Source organism: Thunnus albacares, chromosome 3, assembly GCF_914725855.1.
Source record: "Thunnus albacares chromosome 3, fThuAlb1.1, whole genome shotgun sequence".
NCBI lineage: Eukaryota > Metazoa > Chordata > Actinopteri > Scombriformes > Scombridae > Thunnus > Thunnus albacares.
This window is the reverse complement of record NC_058108.1, coordinates 18038870-18055289: the sequence shown is the minus strand read 5'-3', so window position 1 is coordinate 18055289 and position 16420 is coordinate 18038870. Positions and strand designations below refer to the sequence as shown.

General features: G+C 38.1%; 2 protein-coding genes across 3 annotated transcripts; one reads left to right on the top strand and one right to left on the bottom strand.

The window, feature by feature from the left end:
- The first annotated feature begins 3697 nt into the window (after positions 1-3697).
- LOC122979372 (SLAM family member 9-like) lies at positions 3698-15096 on the top strand. Its single transcript, XM_044346757.1, has 4 exons — positions 3698-3806; positions 5474-5803; positions 13162-13449; positions 13803-15096. Exons 1-4 carry the CDS (start codon positions 3758-3760, stop codon positions 13904-13906), a joined length of 771 nt encoding a protein of 256 aa, XP_044202692.1. The 5' UTR covers positions 3698-3757; the 3' UTR covers positions 13907-15096.
- Positions 5814-7761, bottom strand: LOC122979373 (vegetative cell wall protein gp1-like). Of its 2 annotated transcripts, none has more exons than XM_044346758.1 (2): positions 7105-7761; positions 5814-7022 (listed from the first exon to the last, which is right to left on the bottom strand). In XM_044346758.1, the coding sequence occupies exons 1-2, from the start codon at positions 7227-7229 to the stop codon at positions 6620-6622; spliced, it is 528 nt and encodes a 175-aa protein (XP_044202693.1). In that variant the 5' UTR covers positions 7230-7761; the 3' UTR covers positions 5814-6619. The 2 variants fall into 2 exon arrangements, with proteins under 2 accessions (XP_044202693.1, XP_044202694.1); XM_044346759.1 differs by having other exon boundaries at positions 7151-7761.
- Positions 15097-16420: the final 1324 nt, after the last annotated feature.

Here is a 16420-nt window from a genome sequence, read left to right as displayed (position 1 = left end):
TTAAATCTGGCCAATACCATATAATGGATTAAACTAATATTAAACTAACCTAAGTGCAAATCATAAAACATTGAACTATTCAGAATTTCGTTCAGCTTAACAGGAGTTTCTGAAGGCTAGTGTAACATGTTTATCTCTCCACGGAGGAAATATATTCATGACGAGTAAAAATGAGTCCAAAGCATCTTCTGACGTCTCTGCTGCAGAAATGAAATATGTCAAGCTACCAAATACCACTGTCAGAGATGATAAGGAGCTCAAAAAGACAAACAGGCAGTCTTATAGATGCTAACTGGCAAAGAATATAATTTTTGACCGCTTCCAAGAGCCTTTTAGGAGAATGTATGAATATGTAACTATACTATGATGTAAGTTCTATTCAAAAAATATTTTTCCAAAAACAGGTGTTGGAAAAGGGGGGGTTGTCTTATAATCAGGGTCACCTTATATTTTGGCCAACAATTTTGGCCAGTAATCAAGACCAAATCTTTTTCACCATCTCTTTCTCACTAAACGGGTTTGCTGTTGCAAATTGATAGCATATAAATGTAAATAATAATTAAAGCTGCAAGCAGCGTTGGTCGGGACCTCGCACTCTGGTCCGTCAGGATCAGATCATTTTGCTTTTTAAAAATGAGGGATATTTCTTACAAGTGTGGTGCGCTTTTATTTTGAAAGTTTGATTGACAGGGTGAGAATTTTCTGCAAGGTGAGACATGTCTGTCTTGCTCACACCTGTGTCATCAAAATGATGCAAGTTTTGGGCCCATTCACTTGAATTTCAATTAGTAAATTGAAAACTCTTGATGAGTTTGTGTGTAAAACAATTTATTTTCCTAATTTTCATCGAGTCTATTTTTAGAAAGGGAAAGACTTTTAACTCACATGACCTGGTCAAACTTTGATTGACATGTGTACTGTCAGGTGTGTACAGACAATAAGTAACTGCAGCTGGACACAGAAAAATACTCATATATTTGAATGGAGAGTGTGAGCAAACCCACACCTTTTTGAACATTTACTGCTTCCACATAGTTTTAGATACAAACTTCATTTGAACTTGAAATGAGTCACGAGACTTTGACCTACAAATCTTGAATTTACATGTTTTTTCTATCTTTTATTGTTTTTGAGATATTAGAGTGTGAGTTTTAAAGTCTTTTCTTGCTCCTCTTGTGATTTTATAATGAGTGTGTATTGCGGAATGTTTCACAGCACTGAGGGAGTGACATCACCAGGAGCAGTTGGAGAGGAGGATTTTAGAGTACACTTTTTGTGAAATCTTCTCATTGAGCAGAATGGTTGGAGCAAAGCGCTGTTAGATCGGAAAACACCTCCTCCATGTAGTCTTTTTGCTCAGCCCAACAGTTTCCGGTGGCTTTCATTCCCTGACATTCAGACCACTAAAATGAAGCAAGAAAGGTGAACACATTGTGGGACATAACTAAGTTGCGAAAGCTTTAAACAGTGTTCACCAAATTTCTAACTTTACCGCAGAATAGAATAGAACTTTATTATACCAATAGTTATTAGTTATTCATAGTTAAGTTTATAGTTATTATAGTTGGCAGTGCATTGTGTGTGTGTGTGTGTGTGTTCACCATGGGGTGTGCATGCACACTGCATGTCTATGTGCATGTGTAGATTGATTATAAAATGGAAACACTATATTAGAAAACAAGTCATGGACATTAAAATATCTCTGAAAGTGGAACGACACAACAGACGCCACCTTGTCCCCGATAAAGATGACAATGATACTGAAGTGTTGAAGTCCATTCACGAGTCACAGAACTGTCTCTAGATGACACTGATTCATCATTCATCATATTATGCGTGGAACAGTACACTAATGTTACTAGTAAATACCAAAACTACATGTAAATGTAAAAAAATACAGGTAGAGCTCATTGTCATTTTTGACACACTGAAGGTCATTGTAGTATTTATGGTATAGAAAAATCCATACAAATACATTGTGTTTACATTGGTTTCTCAGCAACATTCTGTCATTTATTTACATTTCTTTCTTGAAGTGGAGGTGTCTGCAGTGCGGGCTTACCATTGATGGTTACTGATACTACAAGAAATTGACATATGTGTAGATGTAATCAGGTTTCCTGAAAAACACTCATGAACAAAAGGGAACAGAAAGGAGGCGCACATAAGACCAGTACACATGGGAAACAGTGACACACACACATGAGGAGGTCAGGATGTGGTTGTTTCTGTGTGCCCAGTGCTGTTGTCTCATACAAGAAATAACAGGAAACCAAGATTTGCAGCTACCAGCAAGTCATCTGCATTTACTATCAACTGCCATTAAGCAGGTGGTTCACTGCATTACTGTGGGGCCTGTGTGTTTTTTTCAGTAAACCATTATGTGAGTGCCCTCTACACACCCAATACACTGCCCTTAGCAAATTCAAAACCATTGTAATGTTTTTTTATTTATCTCCACACATGATGTCATAATTCAATTCTCAATCAGACATTTAATTCAGTCATTACACACCCCCTAGAGCTTAATTTTAAGATCTAGTAGAGATCTCAAAGTTTTCATTCATAATAAATATATGTTTGTTTGTGTATATGTTGTGTGTGTGTGTGTGTGTGTGTGTGTGTGTGTGTGTGTGTGTGTGTGTGTGTGTGTGTGTGTTAATCGAAAAGACGGTATACGGTATGTACAGTCAAAGGCAACTCTAAATAACACTAATAAAAAATAATTTCCTGCACAGAACACATATCACTACCCAGGCCTGTGGTCATGCATTCAGTCATTCTAGTAGGAAGTCATGAGCAATCTCTGTGCATTTTTTGGCCAGACTACAGATTTTATAATGACATCTTCTTTTTACTCCCCTGGTTACCATAGATATGTTTATATCATTAATCTTATTTTATGTTTTATTTAGTGTCCAGTACAGCAAACAACATTTTTTTAATAGGGTGTGAGGTAATTACAATACAGTAACAGACAATTTGGTTGATCACATACTGTAAGAGGAAGTCAAACAGACTGAAACATTAACCAAAGGGAAGAGGTTTAAAGAAGAGAACTTGAGACTGTGTCTGAGCTGATGAGGCTTATGGAAATCTAATACAAAAAACGTGGATGGACTCTGGATTCAAGGAGCAAGGGGCAGATGAAATGACGGAGTCAAAATAAGTCAGAAATTGTAACATCATCAGCAAAGAATCTTCTGCTTGAGGTTTCTTGGGGGAATTGTTGGGTCTCTCTCTCTGTAAATTAAAGAGTATGGTCTAGACCTGCTCCATGTGAAAAGTGCCCCGAGATGACTTTTGTTGTGATTTGGCACTATATGAATAAAATTAAATTGAATTGAATTGAATTCAAGTTATGCATTAACCACACCTGAAATAGTATAATCTGAATGACTGACTTTACATATGATAGACCTGAAAATGGTTGCCCTCTTTTAAAACTAACCATGAATACCACTCCCACCATGATGCTGTCTGCTAGAAACTTGCTAATTGAGAATGTGGGACTCTCTTAATTTTGTCAGATAAAATAGTTGTATTATATTTTGTAATGTAAGGAGATTCAGCCATCTTGTTTTCTAAAAGTATTGCTGCTGAGGCCCTGTTATATGCATCAGTGAACATAAACAGCCTCAAGATGGAGCTGCTTGAAGGAAATCTAGACACCGGAAATAAACACTCTGACAGCACCACACATCTGGTATTGTCACCAAATCTGTTGTTACATACTGACAGAGGATATACACACAATATGGAGCCTCAATTAAGAAGAAAGCATTTTGCTGTCTATTTCACATCAGGTAAGCCATAAACATGCTTGTTTAATTATCAGTGAATCTCCAGTTTTTGTATTGTTTAATAATCATGACATTCCTGTAAAGTACAAATGATACATGTTACAATATGCTTTTTAAGAAATGAAAGACTTTGTTCATCAAGTGTCAATTTAATATTTGAGGTTTAATACAGCAGTTTTCAATTGACTGAAGGCTGCTTTTCCATTTGTACCTTTACTGCATTCTAACATAAAAAGCTTTAATTTGCTATTTTAGAAATAAGCAGTGTTGAACATAAGCTACCTCGCATCCTGTGCAGAGATGACCTGTAGCAGCCACAAACGTTGTGGTTAACTAGTTTTTCCATCTTCGTCTGTATTAAGTCCACTGCAGACTGCTTGTTTATTAGATTTTTTTTGCTTTAACTGTATATTTAACACAGTCTGAATTAACAGTAATAAAAGTGAGATTTGTTTCATGGTCAGGGTTGTGCAACCATATATCTGACTCACATTTGGATTTCTGAAGTGATCGAGAGGAAACGGGTTCACTTGTATTTTTTAACTATTTGCATCTTGTCTACTATCAGAACTATCTTGTCTACACCAGAGACAACCTTATAATCTCATCATTTCTCCCTCTGTACTCAATCTCATTTTTTCTTCTCTGTAAATGCGTCATCCTCTAAATTGTCAATGTAGCAACAGGTGCTTAAAGGGTCAGTTCACCCATCATAGAAAGACAAACAAATGGGTGACAAATGAAAGAAAAAAAAAAACACACGGGTCACAGGTCAGCTTCCAGAACAGCTTCAGTGCTTCTTGAGTAAGTGAACTCTACTAGAGGGATGAACCGCATTCTTCCAAAACATATTCCCTCATTTGGTGGTTGTGGTGGCTGTCTAACACGTTGCTCCAAAATCTCTCATAGCTGTTCGAGTTGTGTCGAGATCTGGTGACTGTGAAGGTCATAGCATATAATTCACATCACCAAACCAATCAGTGAGCCCTCTTGACCTGGAAGCATCCTCATTCATTATGTGTCTCCAGTTATGTATTCAGGTTTTTTCTTTAACTTATTGCCTGTTTGTATGTCATCTCATGAAACCTTTGTATAGCTATGCAAATAGTTTCCGATTTATGTGACAAGGTTTTTAGATTTCAGCTTCTGAGACTTCTGCAGATGTCTGAATAAAATCAAAACAAACATATACACCTATGTCTGAACTACAAAAGCAATAGCTTTAACAGATGAAGCCTGAAATGTGATGTATTCCATATCTGAACAGGGCTCTACCTATGGTACCTATGGTATCAATTGACACTATACTATTCAATACTTGGTAATATTGAAGCATATTGGTCATACAAGAATGGTATCCACGCTCATGGCTCCTCAGAGATCCCTCCTCGCTCCTCGTTCCTCAGAGCAGAAATGCGCTTTGGAACAGCCTTCATGATGGTGGACCAGAATGACTTCCAGGTTGAGTAAGGAGTGAGGACTGATCAAATAAGGGAATTGGCATGTTCCCCCTGTTTTTTGATTAATTGACTTTAAATGTAGTTTTCAATAGCATTTCTGTGAGCATTTTGCAGCTCTGATCTAATCTTGTCATCAAACTGTCACAGAGGCCCACAGTTTCATCAGGAACAAAGCAATCTCACGTCACATTAACACCTTCTCTCTTTCAGTTCTGCTGTCGTGTGTGTGGGCAGGTGAAAATGAGGTAGCTGCAAGAGAGGGAGCAACTGTCACCTTAAAGACAAGAGAAAGCGGAAGCTACAGTAACATCCAGATAGTGTGGACTTTTGGAACTGAAAATCCAAACATGCGTATTGCCATTGTGAAGAGCAGAGAGGTGAGGAGTGAGTATGATGAGCGTTTCAGAGGCAGACTGCAGCTGGACAGTTGGAGTGGAGCTCTGACCATCACAAACCTCAGACTCAGTGACTCTGGGGTTTACATGTGGCAGTCCATTGGCAGCACCATCTTATTCCAGAATTTCCACCTTACTGTCTACAGTGAGTAGATCTTACAATTCTTCTCAGTGGAAATGGGAATGGAAGTCACTCAGTTTTACAAGGTCATATAAGACTCATGAATGTGTTCACAGGGATTAAAGAAAATATCAGTGGATTCATACAGACACTAAAGATGAGCTACAACAATTCTTTATGATTGATTGCATGCTATAGCTGTCAATTCTATGGTTAAGGTCTTGTTAGGTTTAGGCACAAAAAACACTCGGTTAGGTTTAGGGAAAGATCATGGTTTAGATAAAACAATCAAATAAAAGAGAAACACGTGGTGTGGGTTAAATTGACTACTTCCTTCAGTTTAATATTGCAGCAGTCCAGTTTATGAGTAATCTGAACTCACACACTTCATCTGTTGTCACAAAGTTATGGAATTATTACAAAGACATTTGCAACAAACCATGTGTATTAAACCAAATTGGCTGCATGCAAGACTAGCCCCTCATTAGCCCCTCAAGCTTATACCATGAGAGCGTACGGTGCACACAGCTGTCTCCCTCTCTTTAACCAATAATAATTAAATCCATGGTGGGGCGACACAAACTATATAGACCATACTTTGTTAGAAGTTAAATCCATCAGTCCACAGTTGAGGATTTAAGTATGTGTGTGTGTGTATGTCTGCATTGCGGGGGCTGGGGGCCCCCGTGAAGAATTGCACTGATGGGCCCTTATAGTGGAACAATGGGAATCAGTACGTGTTGATGGGTATTACTATCTCAACTGCCACATAAACCGATTAAATCTGAAAAAAGAAAGAAAATAATGACAGTTTATGTGTCAAAAAACAATGTTTTCAGGTCATCTAAACTCATCTTCAAATCTCCATTGTACGATCATGAAGTTGTCTGTCAAAGTAAACAATACTGTTAGGGCTAGGTTAGCGAACCCAAGAGCAGGACACTGAGGCAGGAGGTAGCAAGCAGTGTTGGAAGATAATTTATTTGCAAAGTTATAGCTGGGAGGCTCGGGCCAGGGTCTGGGCTGGTAGCTGGGAACCTGGAGCTTGGGCTGGGCGTGAGGCTGGGCAGAGGGAATGGAGAGGGGAATCGGGCAGGGGGATGGACTGGTAGCCGGGAACCTGGAGCTTGGGCTGGGCGTGAGGCTGGGCAGAGGGAATGGAGAGGGGAGCCAGGCAGGGGGATGTGCCGAGCAGGCGAGGCAGGAGGGCAGGAGACAGGAGCCGGAGTCAGGTGAAGGCAAACTGTAGGAACAGAGAAACAGGGATTAGCAATGCTGTAGAAACTGAACCGTAGTAAAGTAACTAGGCTGGAAGCACGACTGACTGTGACAAACAGAGTCTATGATCTGGCAGTGAGTAGGAGGTTGAACCTGATATTTCAGCAGAACTCCTGATGGATGGCAGCTGGTCGACTTCCACACACCTGTCTCCACTCCTGTATTTAGGCATAGAGAGAGAGAGAGAGACACACCCACACGCACTGGGAGGGGTCAGAAGTGGAGAGCATGACAAATACAGGTTAGTGACAACAGTTAAACTGTGTTATCGCAAAGAAACGCGAAGAGAATTATCAGTGACCATCAGTGTGCGTTATGTCATGGTGCATCATATACACATAGAGCAAAGCTGGATCTCTGCTCCAAGAATACAGAAGCTACAAGCTTTGAATAAAGTGAAGTCACTCCTCAAACCATCCCCCAAACCTTCTCTACATGCAGCACCTTACATTTCCAAGACAGACTAAAGGTGTGAAAGTGTATCTCTTTGTCTCTGATTGTGCTGACGCAAACATGCGGTTTCCCCATGATTAACAATGTTACATGTTTTGCGGACATTTGCATCAGACACTGAATATAGCCTATTTTTAGGCCATGACATATAAACCAGCTATCCAGATTTTGACTAACTGACTTGAGTATTTTTATTTGATGCTACTTTATACTTCCACCCCACTACATTTCAGAGGGAAATGTACTTTCTACCCCACTACATTTATTTGACAGCTTTAGTTACTTTTCCAATGAAGATTTGACACAATGGATAATATAAAAAGCTTTTAAAATACAACACATTGTTAAAGCCAACCTTGTTGGCTTTTGATGTCTTTAAAAATGCAGTGTGTTCTTGGGGTCAACAGGTCCACAAAACAGTTATTTTTCCCTCTAAACTTCTCACATGGTTTCATTTAAATACATTTTCAAATGACCCAATAGTTTACCAAATATCCAAGAAAACAGATTTGTGTATCAGAACTTTCTTTTTTCTTCTTTCCTCTCCCATTGATCATCATGACCCCTTAGATTTATCTGATGACCCTTTGGATGGGCCTGACCCCTAGATTGGGAGCCACTGGACTAAACTAGCTAACTGTATATAAAATAGTTCAAACTAGCTCCACCTCTAGCAGCTACAACAGTTACATGCTGCTTACACACTGATGCTTCAGTATTAACAATCTTACTTTGTTTTTATTTTACAATAATATGATCATTCTCTAAAATCTGATGTATTGTTATTATAGATTACTACACAAAAGCATGTAAAGCAGTTAAAATAAGCCCCACTTTAACCAGCAACAACATGAAAATACGGTTTACATTACAATCCAAAAATGTAATATTTTTATGATGATATACAGTGTAATAAGTTGATTGATTCTTCATAATTACTCTACTTTTACTTTTATACTTTCATACAACTTAAAAAAAAACCCAACTAAAATCAGTAAATTAGACAAATTGTGATACAGGGCTTACAAAAAGCATAAAACACAAACTAAAGGATTCAACCACCATTAATTATAAGTGAGCAAGAGAGAGAAAAAACACAAACAGAGACATAGATTAGGCAGATATAGAATTATGACAATGAAAACTAATCAAGCAATAAATAATATTACAAAACAAGAATTTAGCAGGAACTCTTGGTTCAGTGCCACAAAACCACACCACAAGCCAGGAGAGAGGTAACGCAATAAGACATGAGGAAAAACCCACTAAGCATTGAGATCTTGGGATGTTACCTGGACGTCAGCTGGACTCTCTGGGTGTTCCAGCAATATCAAAATATGTTGTTACCATCATCATCAGGTCTTTTCAGCTACTCTGTTAATGTTTATATATACAGCATAGATTCTGTAGCTTTATAAATCCTATATGTCTAGATCAGAATCAGAATCATAGCAAGGTTATTGCCAGGTAGGTTTGCACATACAAGGAATTTGTCTTGCTGTTGTGGTGCAAGATTAACAAGTTATTATGCTCTACTTTCTAAAATGTTCCAAATGACAACGAAGGCAGTCTGTTATATGTTTTGACAACGTCACTTTCGAGATCATAAATGATATGTAACCAAACTCACAGCAAACATATTAAGTATCTTATTTAAGAAGTTATAGACATATGCAATAACACACTGAAGTAGTCTGTGTCATTATTTTAGTGGGATAAACAAAACACAAAAATATGATCAAAAGTATAGCTTCTTTGAGATTATCTAACACTTTTAATTCCATCTGATTCACTTTGCAACAGTTTCCATTGAGGGGCTGCTGCAGGCTAATGTTAATGCTAACTGCAGGATGTCAAACAACCGCATATTCTGTGAGGAAACAGAGGCTTTAAATCACTGAAGTTTTCATCAACAGGATTATAGAATATGCTAACAAATAAGCTGACTCCAAAAGCAAACTTACCCAAAAATGTTATTTTTGTAATAAAACTTCTCACTTTTCAGTACACAGTTACAAAGTACTTTACAGAGCAAGATAAAATAGTACACACAGTTAGGATAAAAACAACAAAAATATCATTAAAACACAGAACATAAGACCTGATAAAACAAAGTGTATAATAAGGACAAGTGAAATATTAAAGCTGCAAGCAGCGTTGGTTGGGACCTCGCACTCTGGCCCATCGGGATCGGATCATTTTGCTTTTTAAAAATGAGGGATATTTCTTACAAGTGTGGTGTGCTTTTACTTTGAAAGTGTGTTTAAAATGTGCACTGTCAGGTGAGTAGAGACAATGGGTAACTGCAGCTGGACACAGAAAAATACTCATATTTGAATGGAGAGTGTGAGCGAACCCACACCTTTTTGATAATGTACTGCCTCCACATAGCTTTAGATACAAACTTCATTTGAACTTTAAATGAGTCACAAGACTTTGACCTACAAATCTTGAATTTACATGTGTTTTCTATCTTTTATTGTTTTTGATATATTAGAGTGTGAGTTTTAAAGTCTTTTCTTGCTCCTCCTGTGATTTTATAGTGTGTATTGCGGAATGTTCCACAGCACTGAGGGAGTGACATCACCAGGAGCAGTTGGAGAGCAGGATTTTAGAGTACACTTTTTGTGAAATCTCCTCATAAATGCAATTACTTTGGCCAAATCCAACATTAAAAATCATATTTTAGTAGGAAATTTCGTTGCAAATCCATTGATACGGGTTTGAAAGTAGTCAGACTTATAGTTTAGATGTCAGAAGCATCTGTTTGACACAAAGTTCATGCCCATAGATTGCCCATTGGTTTACATTGTAAGGTGCAATGTGGCACTACAACTTTCAGGGATTGCCTCCCCATTGGTTTACATTGTAAGGTGTGAAGTGGCACTACAACTTTCAGGGCTTATAAAATCCAAACGGTTCGAGTTATTACAAAGTTTTTAACAACTTTTTTTTCAGCACAGTGTTTTTCAGTAAGTCATGTATGTATGATACCATTAACACCCTCGGAGGAGATAGCGTTTGTGCAGGGTCCAAAATTGGGGCAAAGTCTTATTTTGATATTGAGATTGCGGACTTCATGTTGGATTTAGGTCAGGGTTGTCAGTGTATGATTTGTAGGTCTTGATGAGACAAATAATTGAGTTTTGGTTTGATCTCTCTCCAACATTCGTACGGGCCATGGCGGCCATTTTAGTTACATAGGTGGTGCTAGAGAGCACATTTTGGCACTTTAGGGGTTAATTTTTACATTTTATCAAATTTTTCACCAGACCTGATGTGCATGCCAAATTTGGTGAGTTTTTGAGCATGTTTAGGGGGTCAAATTTAGGGTTTAAGTAGCATAATAATAAAGAAAGAAAGAAACAAACGCACGAAAAACAATAGGGTCCTCGCCCTTAGGTGAGGACTACTGTTTTACAGTAGTACTCTGCCTTTTGGGCCCTGTCCCTAAAAAGTGATAAACGAGGAATAGAAACTTGACAAACAACAGATTTACTAAAAAAGCCTTCCTGTAAAAGTAATATCTGAGAAGAGATTTAAAAGAGTTTGCAAACAGTTAGGGAGTTCCACAGCTGCAGAGCTCTAACGGAAAACACCTGGTTACCTTTTGTAATTTGTTAAAAGTCTGGCAGCCGAGTTTACAAGTTTATGAGCTGGAGACAGGAAATGGCCTTTTGGCTGAGCCTCAAATATAGGTAATTACAATAATCCAGTCGTGATGAATGCATGGATGACTTTTTCAAAGTCCTCTTGAGATAAAAGACTTTTAACTTTTACAATGTTCCTAATTTGGAGAAAGCATGATTGTACTGCCTTGGTGATTTGTATGTCAAAACAAAGCTCAAAGTCAAAGATCACACCAAAATTGCAGGCAAAGTGCTTAATGTTGGAGGACAGATTCCCAAGATTTCTTTTTCAAGTGACCAGTCAGATAAGGGGGACCGAATAAAAGGCTGTCAGTTTGGACTAATTGAGCCAGAGGAAGTTTTGCGACATCCAGCATTTGATATCAGAGAGACACGCCATAACATGAGAATTTGTCTGTGTCACTCCCAGTAAGCAGAACATAAGTTGGGTGTCATCCGCATAACAGTGGAAATTGATATTATGGTTATGGATGATCTGACCCAAAGGAAGCATATAAAAAGAAAATGATATAGGACCAAGAATTGACCCCTGGGGAACACCACATGAGAGGGGGGCTGGAGCTGAGGAAAATTCTCCCATTACAACAGAGAATGATCTGTTTAGAGAGGTAAGAGCAAAACCAGGCATGAGCAGTGTCCTTAATGCCAACACAGTATTCCAATTGAGTGGAATTAAAACTGAAAAGGCCCTAGAGTCAGCAGCGAGCAGTAGGCTGTTGGTTATTCATATGTGAGATTAACTGAGAGTCGACAAACTTTTTAAAAAAATTTTGGATAAAAAAGGTAAGTTTCAAATTGGTTAAATTATTCAAAACAAGATAGTCAAGTGTAGGTCTTTCAGAAATCTAGTGGGGATAATGTCTAATTGACAGGGAAGAATTTAAGTGGGAGTTTAACTCTTCTTAGTCTAACATAGAAATTTGCTTTAAGTGAGGCATACTGGTGGAGGGTTCAGTACAGATGAGGGTATTTCTCGTCACAGGTGTACTGTTCAACTGCTCACATTTCTCAGTGGAGGCTTCCATAGGCTGACTATGATGAGTAAAACCCTAGGGTTGTGGCAGCTACTAGCAATCAGATTGGAAAAATAGGATATCTAGCGATCTACCTTGCTACCTTAACTGCATGCTGATAGGCCAACATCAAGCTTTTAAGGATATTGAGAGATACCTTGAGTTTGTCTTTCTTCCCTTTTTCGCTCAGCTCTCATACATTGCCTCTTTAAGGATAGTCTGACATGTTCTACATGTTTACAGAGAGACCCTTCTGATTAAGGGTATTACTGGCCAAAGCAGCTAAGAACTTTTTGCAAAAACTGCTAGCTGACCAAGAGCGGATACAGGTAGATGGCTTATGAGCAGGAAGTGGGAGCAAGGTATGAAAAATCACAGCTTTGTGATCAGAGACATTAAAATATAGCAATTTAATATTATTTAGAGAAACACTATAAGACAGCACAAGGTCAAGAGTTAGTAATGTAGGTAATAATAAGTTGAAAATTCACATTTTTTCAAGCCACACAAAGCTCACATACCCTTAGTACATTGAGAGGGCTTTTGGTTGCTTGAATTGTTCCTTCTGTCTATAATGGATATCAAGAGATTCCTTCCTAACATGCTTCCATTTTAAGAGACTTCGGACAAAATCCAGTTCTATAGTTCAGCTGAAGCTAATATGAGGCCTCAGCAGTCTGTCTTAGACAAAGTAAGAGGGTATTCACCAAAGCTATAGTAGTTTAGTACAAATGTCCCTCTGTTTTCACAGAGAGTTTCCTTGTTGAGCTTCAGTGGAGGGATAGAATATAAAGAGTGAATTTTGTACCAAAAAGACTGTAACTTGCCCACCTAATTTGTCTAATTCAGACTTATTCACTACAGCTGAACTTCAGATTTTTTTTTCACAGAATGATGCCTGTAGATTTTTCCCACATCTCTAGCTATACCAGAAAGTTCTCAGTGGCACTCATGACATTACATTTTTCATTATTTGTCTTTCCCACAGGCTCTGTCTCCCCTCCAACCATAAAGGTCAATGCATCTTTGGTCAACACAAGATGTAGTTCACTCACAGTGGAGTGTTCTGTGGAAAACAGCAGAGGGCTGATCCTGTCCTGGTTCAGAGGGAGAGAGAGACTGAAAACTACAAGCAGTCCTAATCTTTCTACCAGGGTTTTTCTTCCTCTGGAGATACAGTATCATGATGGAGACAACTACAGCTGCTTGGCTGAAAATCCTGTGGAAGAAAAGGCCACCAAACTTCATACAGAGGACACATGTCTGAAGAATGAAGGTATGATGATGACAAAACACTGGGACACAATGCTCTTCCTTTCTGTCTCTATCCCATTTGTGGTTGAGAAAAGCAAGGTAATGTAGATGTTCAGTAGATAATCACCAAGATTGTGTGACTTTAGGATGCTACAATTAGTAAAAACTTAAGGTAATGAATTTTTTGGCATCATTCTATGATTTCTGAATAACCTCAGTGAAAAAAAAATCAAAAATTATAATTTAAATCTGAACTTCCTGAATTTGTTTAAGAATGATAAAGTTAACATTTGGGATTTTGGCACTATAACAAAATCAATGAGAGTATCTTTATAGGTCCAAGCTGTACTGTTTCTTTTCATCTCAATCCCTTAGAGAGCTGGTGTCAGACTGAAGCCACAGTACGACTGGTTATCTCTGCTGTAGTCGGCATGGCTTTGATTTTTCTCATCGTGGACCACATGAGACTCCGAAGATGAAACTAACTGGGACCCTGAGGACCGTCAGTACACACTGCCATCGCCATCAAAAACACACAGACTGTTAATACTGTCCAGGGATGTTAGTAATTTGAACAAAAATGAACACTTCAAATTTTTAGGTGAGTCAGACTATATGCCACTGATTTATAGTAAATTAAAGGGAAGGAAGTCTGGTCATATTCTATATTTTTCTTATTTGTCAACAAATCCCATGTAAACATCAAAATATTGTTTTGACTCAATCCCATATACATCACCCTGCTACCAGAAATACTCACTCAGCATCATATGTTTATTAATCCCCCACTGAAAATAGTCCCCAACAAAGTCTATTGGTCCAGCTATTTGAGACTTTTTGAAAATGACACATTTGTGAGTGAATTTTTGAATTTACTTCTTAAGTAGGAGCCAATAAGCTTGGGGTTTAGAGCCACAGACAGGGAATAGAAGTCAGACAGTATTAAGACACGCACTAACACATTGTTGGTTTTTGGTCTTTTAATGGGATTTAATGACAAAGAGAAAATCATAGAATATTCCCAACTTTATTCTTTACCTTTGTGATGTTTTGGTACAATTCATATGTGAAATGCCATCAAATGTTAAAGGATCACTTGGAGTTGATACCTCCATCTTTCATCTAAATTTGGTTGCAACTGCAGACTATGTTCAAGAGCTACAATAGTTTTGCAAAATAGGTCACTCAAGAATTGGGCCACTAATTACAGAAAAATGTCTAGTTTAATGACTAAAACAAACACAAACAAACATCAACAACTTAGGCAACCGTCAGATAATCTGAGGCAAAGGAGAAGCTGTGTTTTCTGCACCTAGCAGACATCCCTAGATTTTATTCTCAAATGTAAATAAGAAGAAGTTCAAAAGTTCCACATAGTGTGATGTAAGTGACAGATAAAGAAAAGGTCACTATTTTGTGTAAAATCATGTAACATCAGCATAGAACTGATAGATGTCCTGGAGATAAGCGATATGTGGTAATACAAATAAGAGGAAGTTGTAGAGTTATAAAATGAAAAGCCAAGAGAAGCTCGAGGTCCAGTTCCTTTTTCTTTTTGCGGAACCTCCTTTTCAGAGATATCTTTGACACTCTCTTTAGTCTTTTAGCTTTTAGCTTTTTAATTTTTGCTTACGTTGTTTGTATTTTACTTTTTGCATCCTTACATTGCTTATTTTGTAAAACCAAATAAAACTGGTTTGTATTTTTATACACTCCAACCAAACTGGTTTGTATTTTTATACACTCCAACCAAAGTTCCTGACTTGTGCTCATCTCTGAGGTCCTTTGGTATTCTTTTAAGGTAAGCAAAGACCCCTCCTTTGGGAAAGGCTGACATTAGTTTTAAATTTATTTAGATTATAAATTATATTGAATTTTGCAAAGGTCAACTTAGTACTGTTTATTGAATAACAGAGTGGTAATGGTTCAGATTTAGTGAATGAGGACAACTTACTGCTGTACATGTGATAGAGAAATGACTTCAGTACAGAATTAGGATGAAAGATTAGGGGCTTAATTGGCTAAACAATTAGGGCCAGGGCTCTGAAGCTGCCCTATAAAACTGGATGAGTGCCCTCGACCATCAGAGTGGGCCTCCTCCAGAGATGACCTTTTAGAAGGCCATCTTGGAGTACTTTCAAACCAATACCAACACCTATTTGCACCAATACACTTCTTGTGACCCCAGCTGTTAGGATTCCTGACTAAATAGGCCCATTGGTAGTGGTTCAACGACAGCTGGTGATTATAGAAGCCGGGCTGAATTTGGTTCCCTAAGTAAGGTTTGGATGGTCGTGTGTGTAGATTTTGGGAACTACGTTTGATACCTAGGTCAGAGGTAGAGGACAGCCGTCTGTTGGTGCCTTATCCACACTGGCAGGGGGGATTGGTTATCTCTTTGCAGAAACCATTACAATGTCACTAAAATATTTTTATTCATATCTGTATTGACGTTTATAGCAGAAGTTGGCATGGTATATGGAAGTTGTTAGAAACTGTCGAATTGGCGCAACAGCCTATAGACAATTGCTTACGACATTGTGTCAGATCAGGTGCAATAAAAAACATTTAGGAAAAGACATAAATTATGCTTTAGTTGCTAGCCAGCTAGACTACCACAGGGCTAATTGAGGCTAAAGTTGTTTACGGAAAATGTCATCTTTCCTGCACAGATTGCTTCTACATATTTACTGTGCTATTGAAGTGACATGAGCAAAAAGTATGTTTTGCACTAGATAGTCTCTTGTGGTAACAGTTAAGTGTTTTGAGACAGTGATTGGTTGTTATAAACTCTGCTCTTGGTTTTGAGTGCAACTTTGCCTCTTTGTCAGACAAAAAAAAAACCCTTCTTGAGTTGGATTTCCCCATACACTTTCTGTGCTGTTGTGGCAAAGACAAACAGATTAGTATTTACATTTTCCATCTAAAATAGAGTTTCCACACAGTGCATTTCCCAAATATATTTTAAAGTGAGACACTATTATGAAGTTTGG

What these genes read in the sequence shown, in the direction of transcription:
- LOC122979372 (XM_044346757.1), top strand. Translation starts at nt 3,758, where the DNA reads ATGGAGCCTCAATTAAGAAGAAAGCATTTTGCTGTCTATTTCACATCA. An exon ending in TGCTGTCTATTTCACATCAG is followed by an intron (nt 3,807 to 5,473) that starts GTAAGCCATAAA and finishes TCTCTCTTTCAG; the next exon opens with TTCTGCTGTCGTGTGTGTGG. An exon ending in CACATGTCTGAAGAATGAAG is followed by an intron (nt 13,450 to 13,802) that starts GTATGATGATGA and finishes TCAATCCCTTAG; the next exon opens with AGAGCTGGTGTCAGACTGAA.
- LOC122979373 (XM_044346758.1), bottom strand. Translation starts at nt 7,229, where the DNA reads ATGCCTAAATACAGGAGTGGAGACAGGTGTGTGGAAGTCGACCAGCTG. An exon ending in CATAGACTCTGTTTGTCACA is followed by an intron (nt 7,023 to 7,104) that starts GTCAGTCGTGCT and finishes CTGTTCCTACAG; the next exon opens with TTTGCCTTCACCTGACTCCG.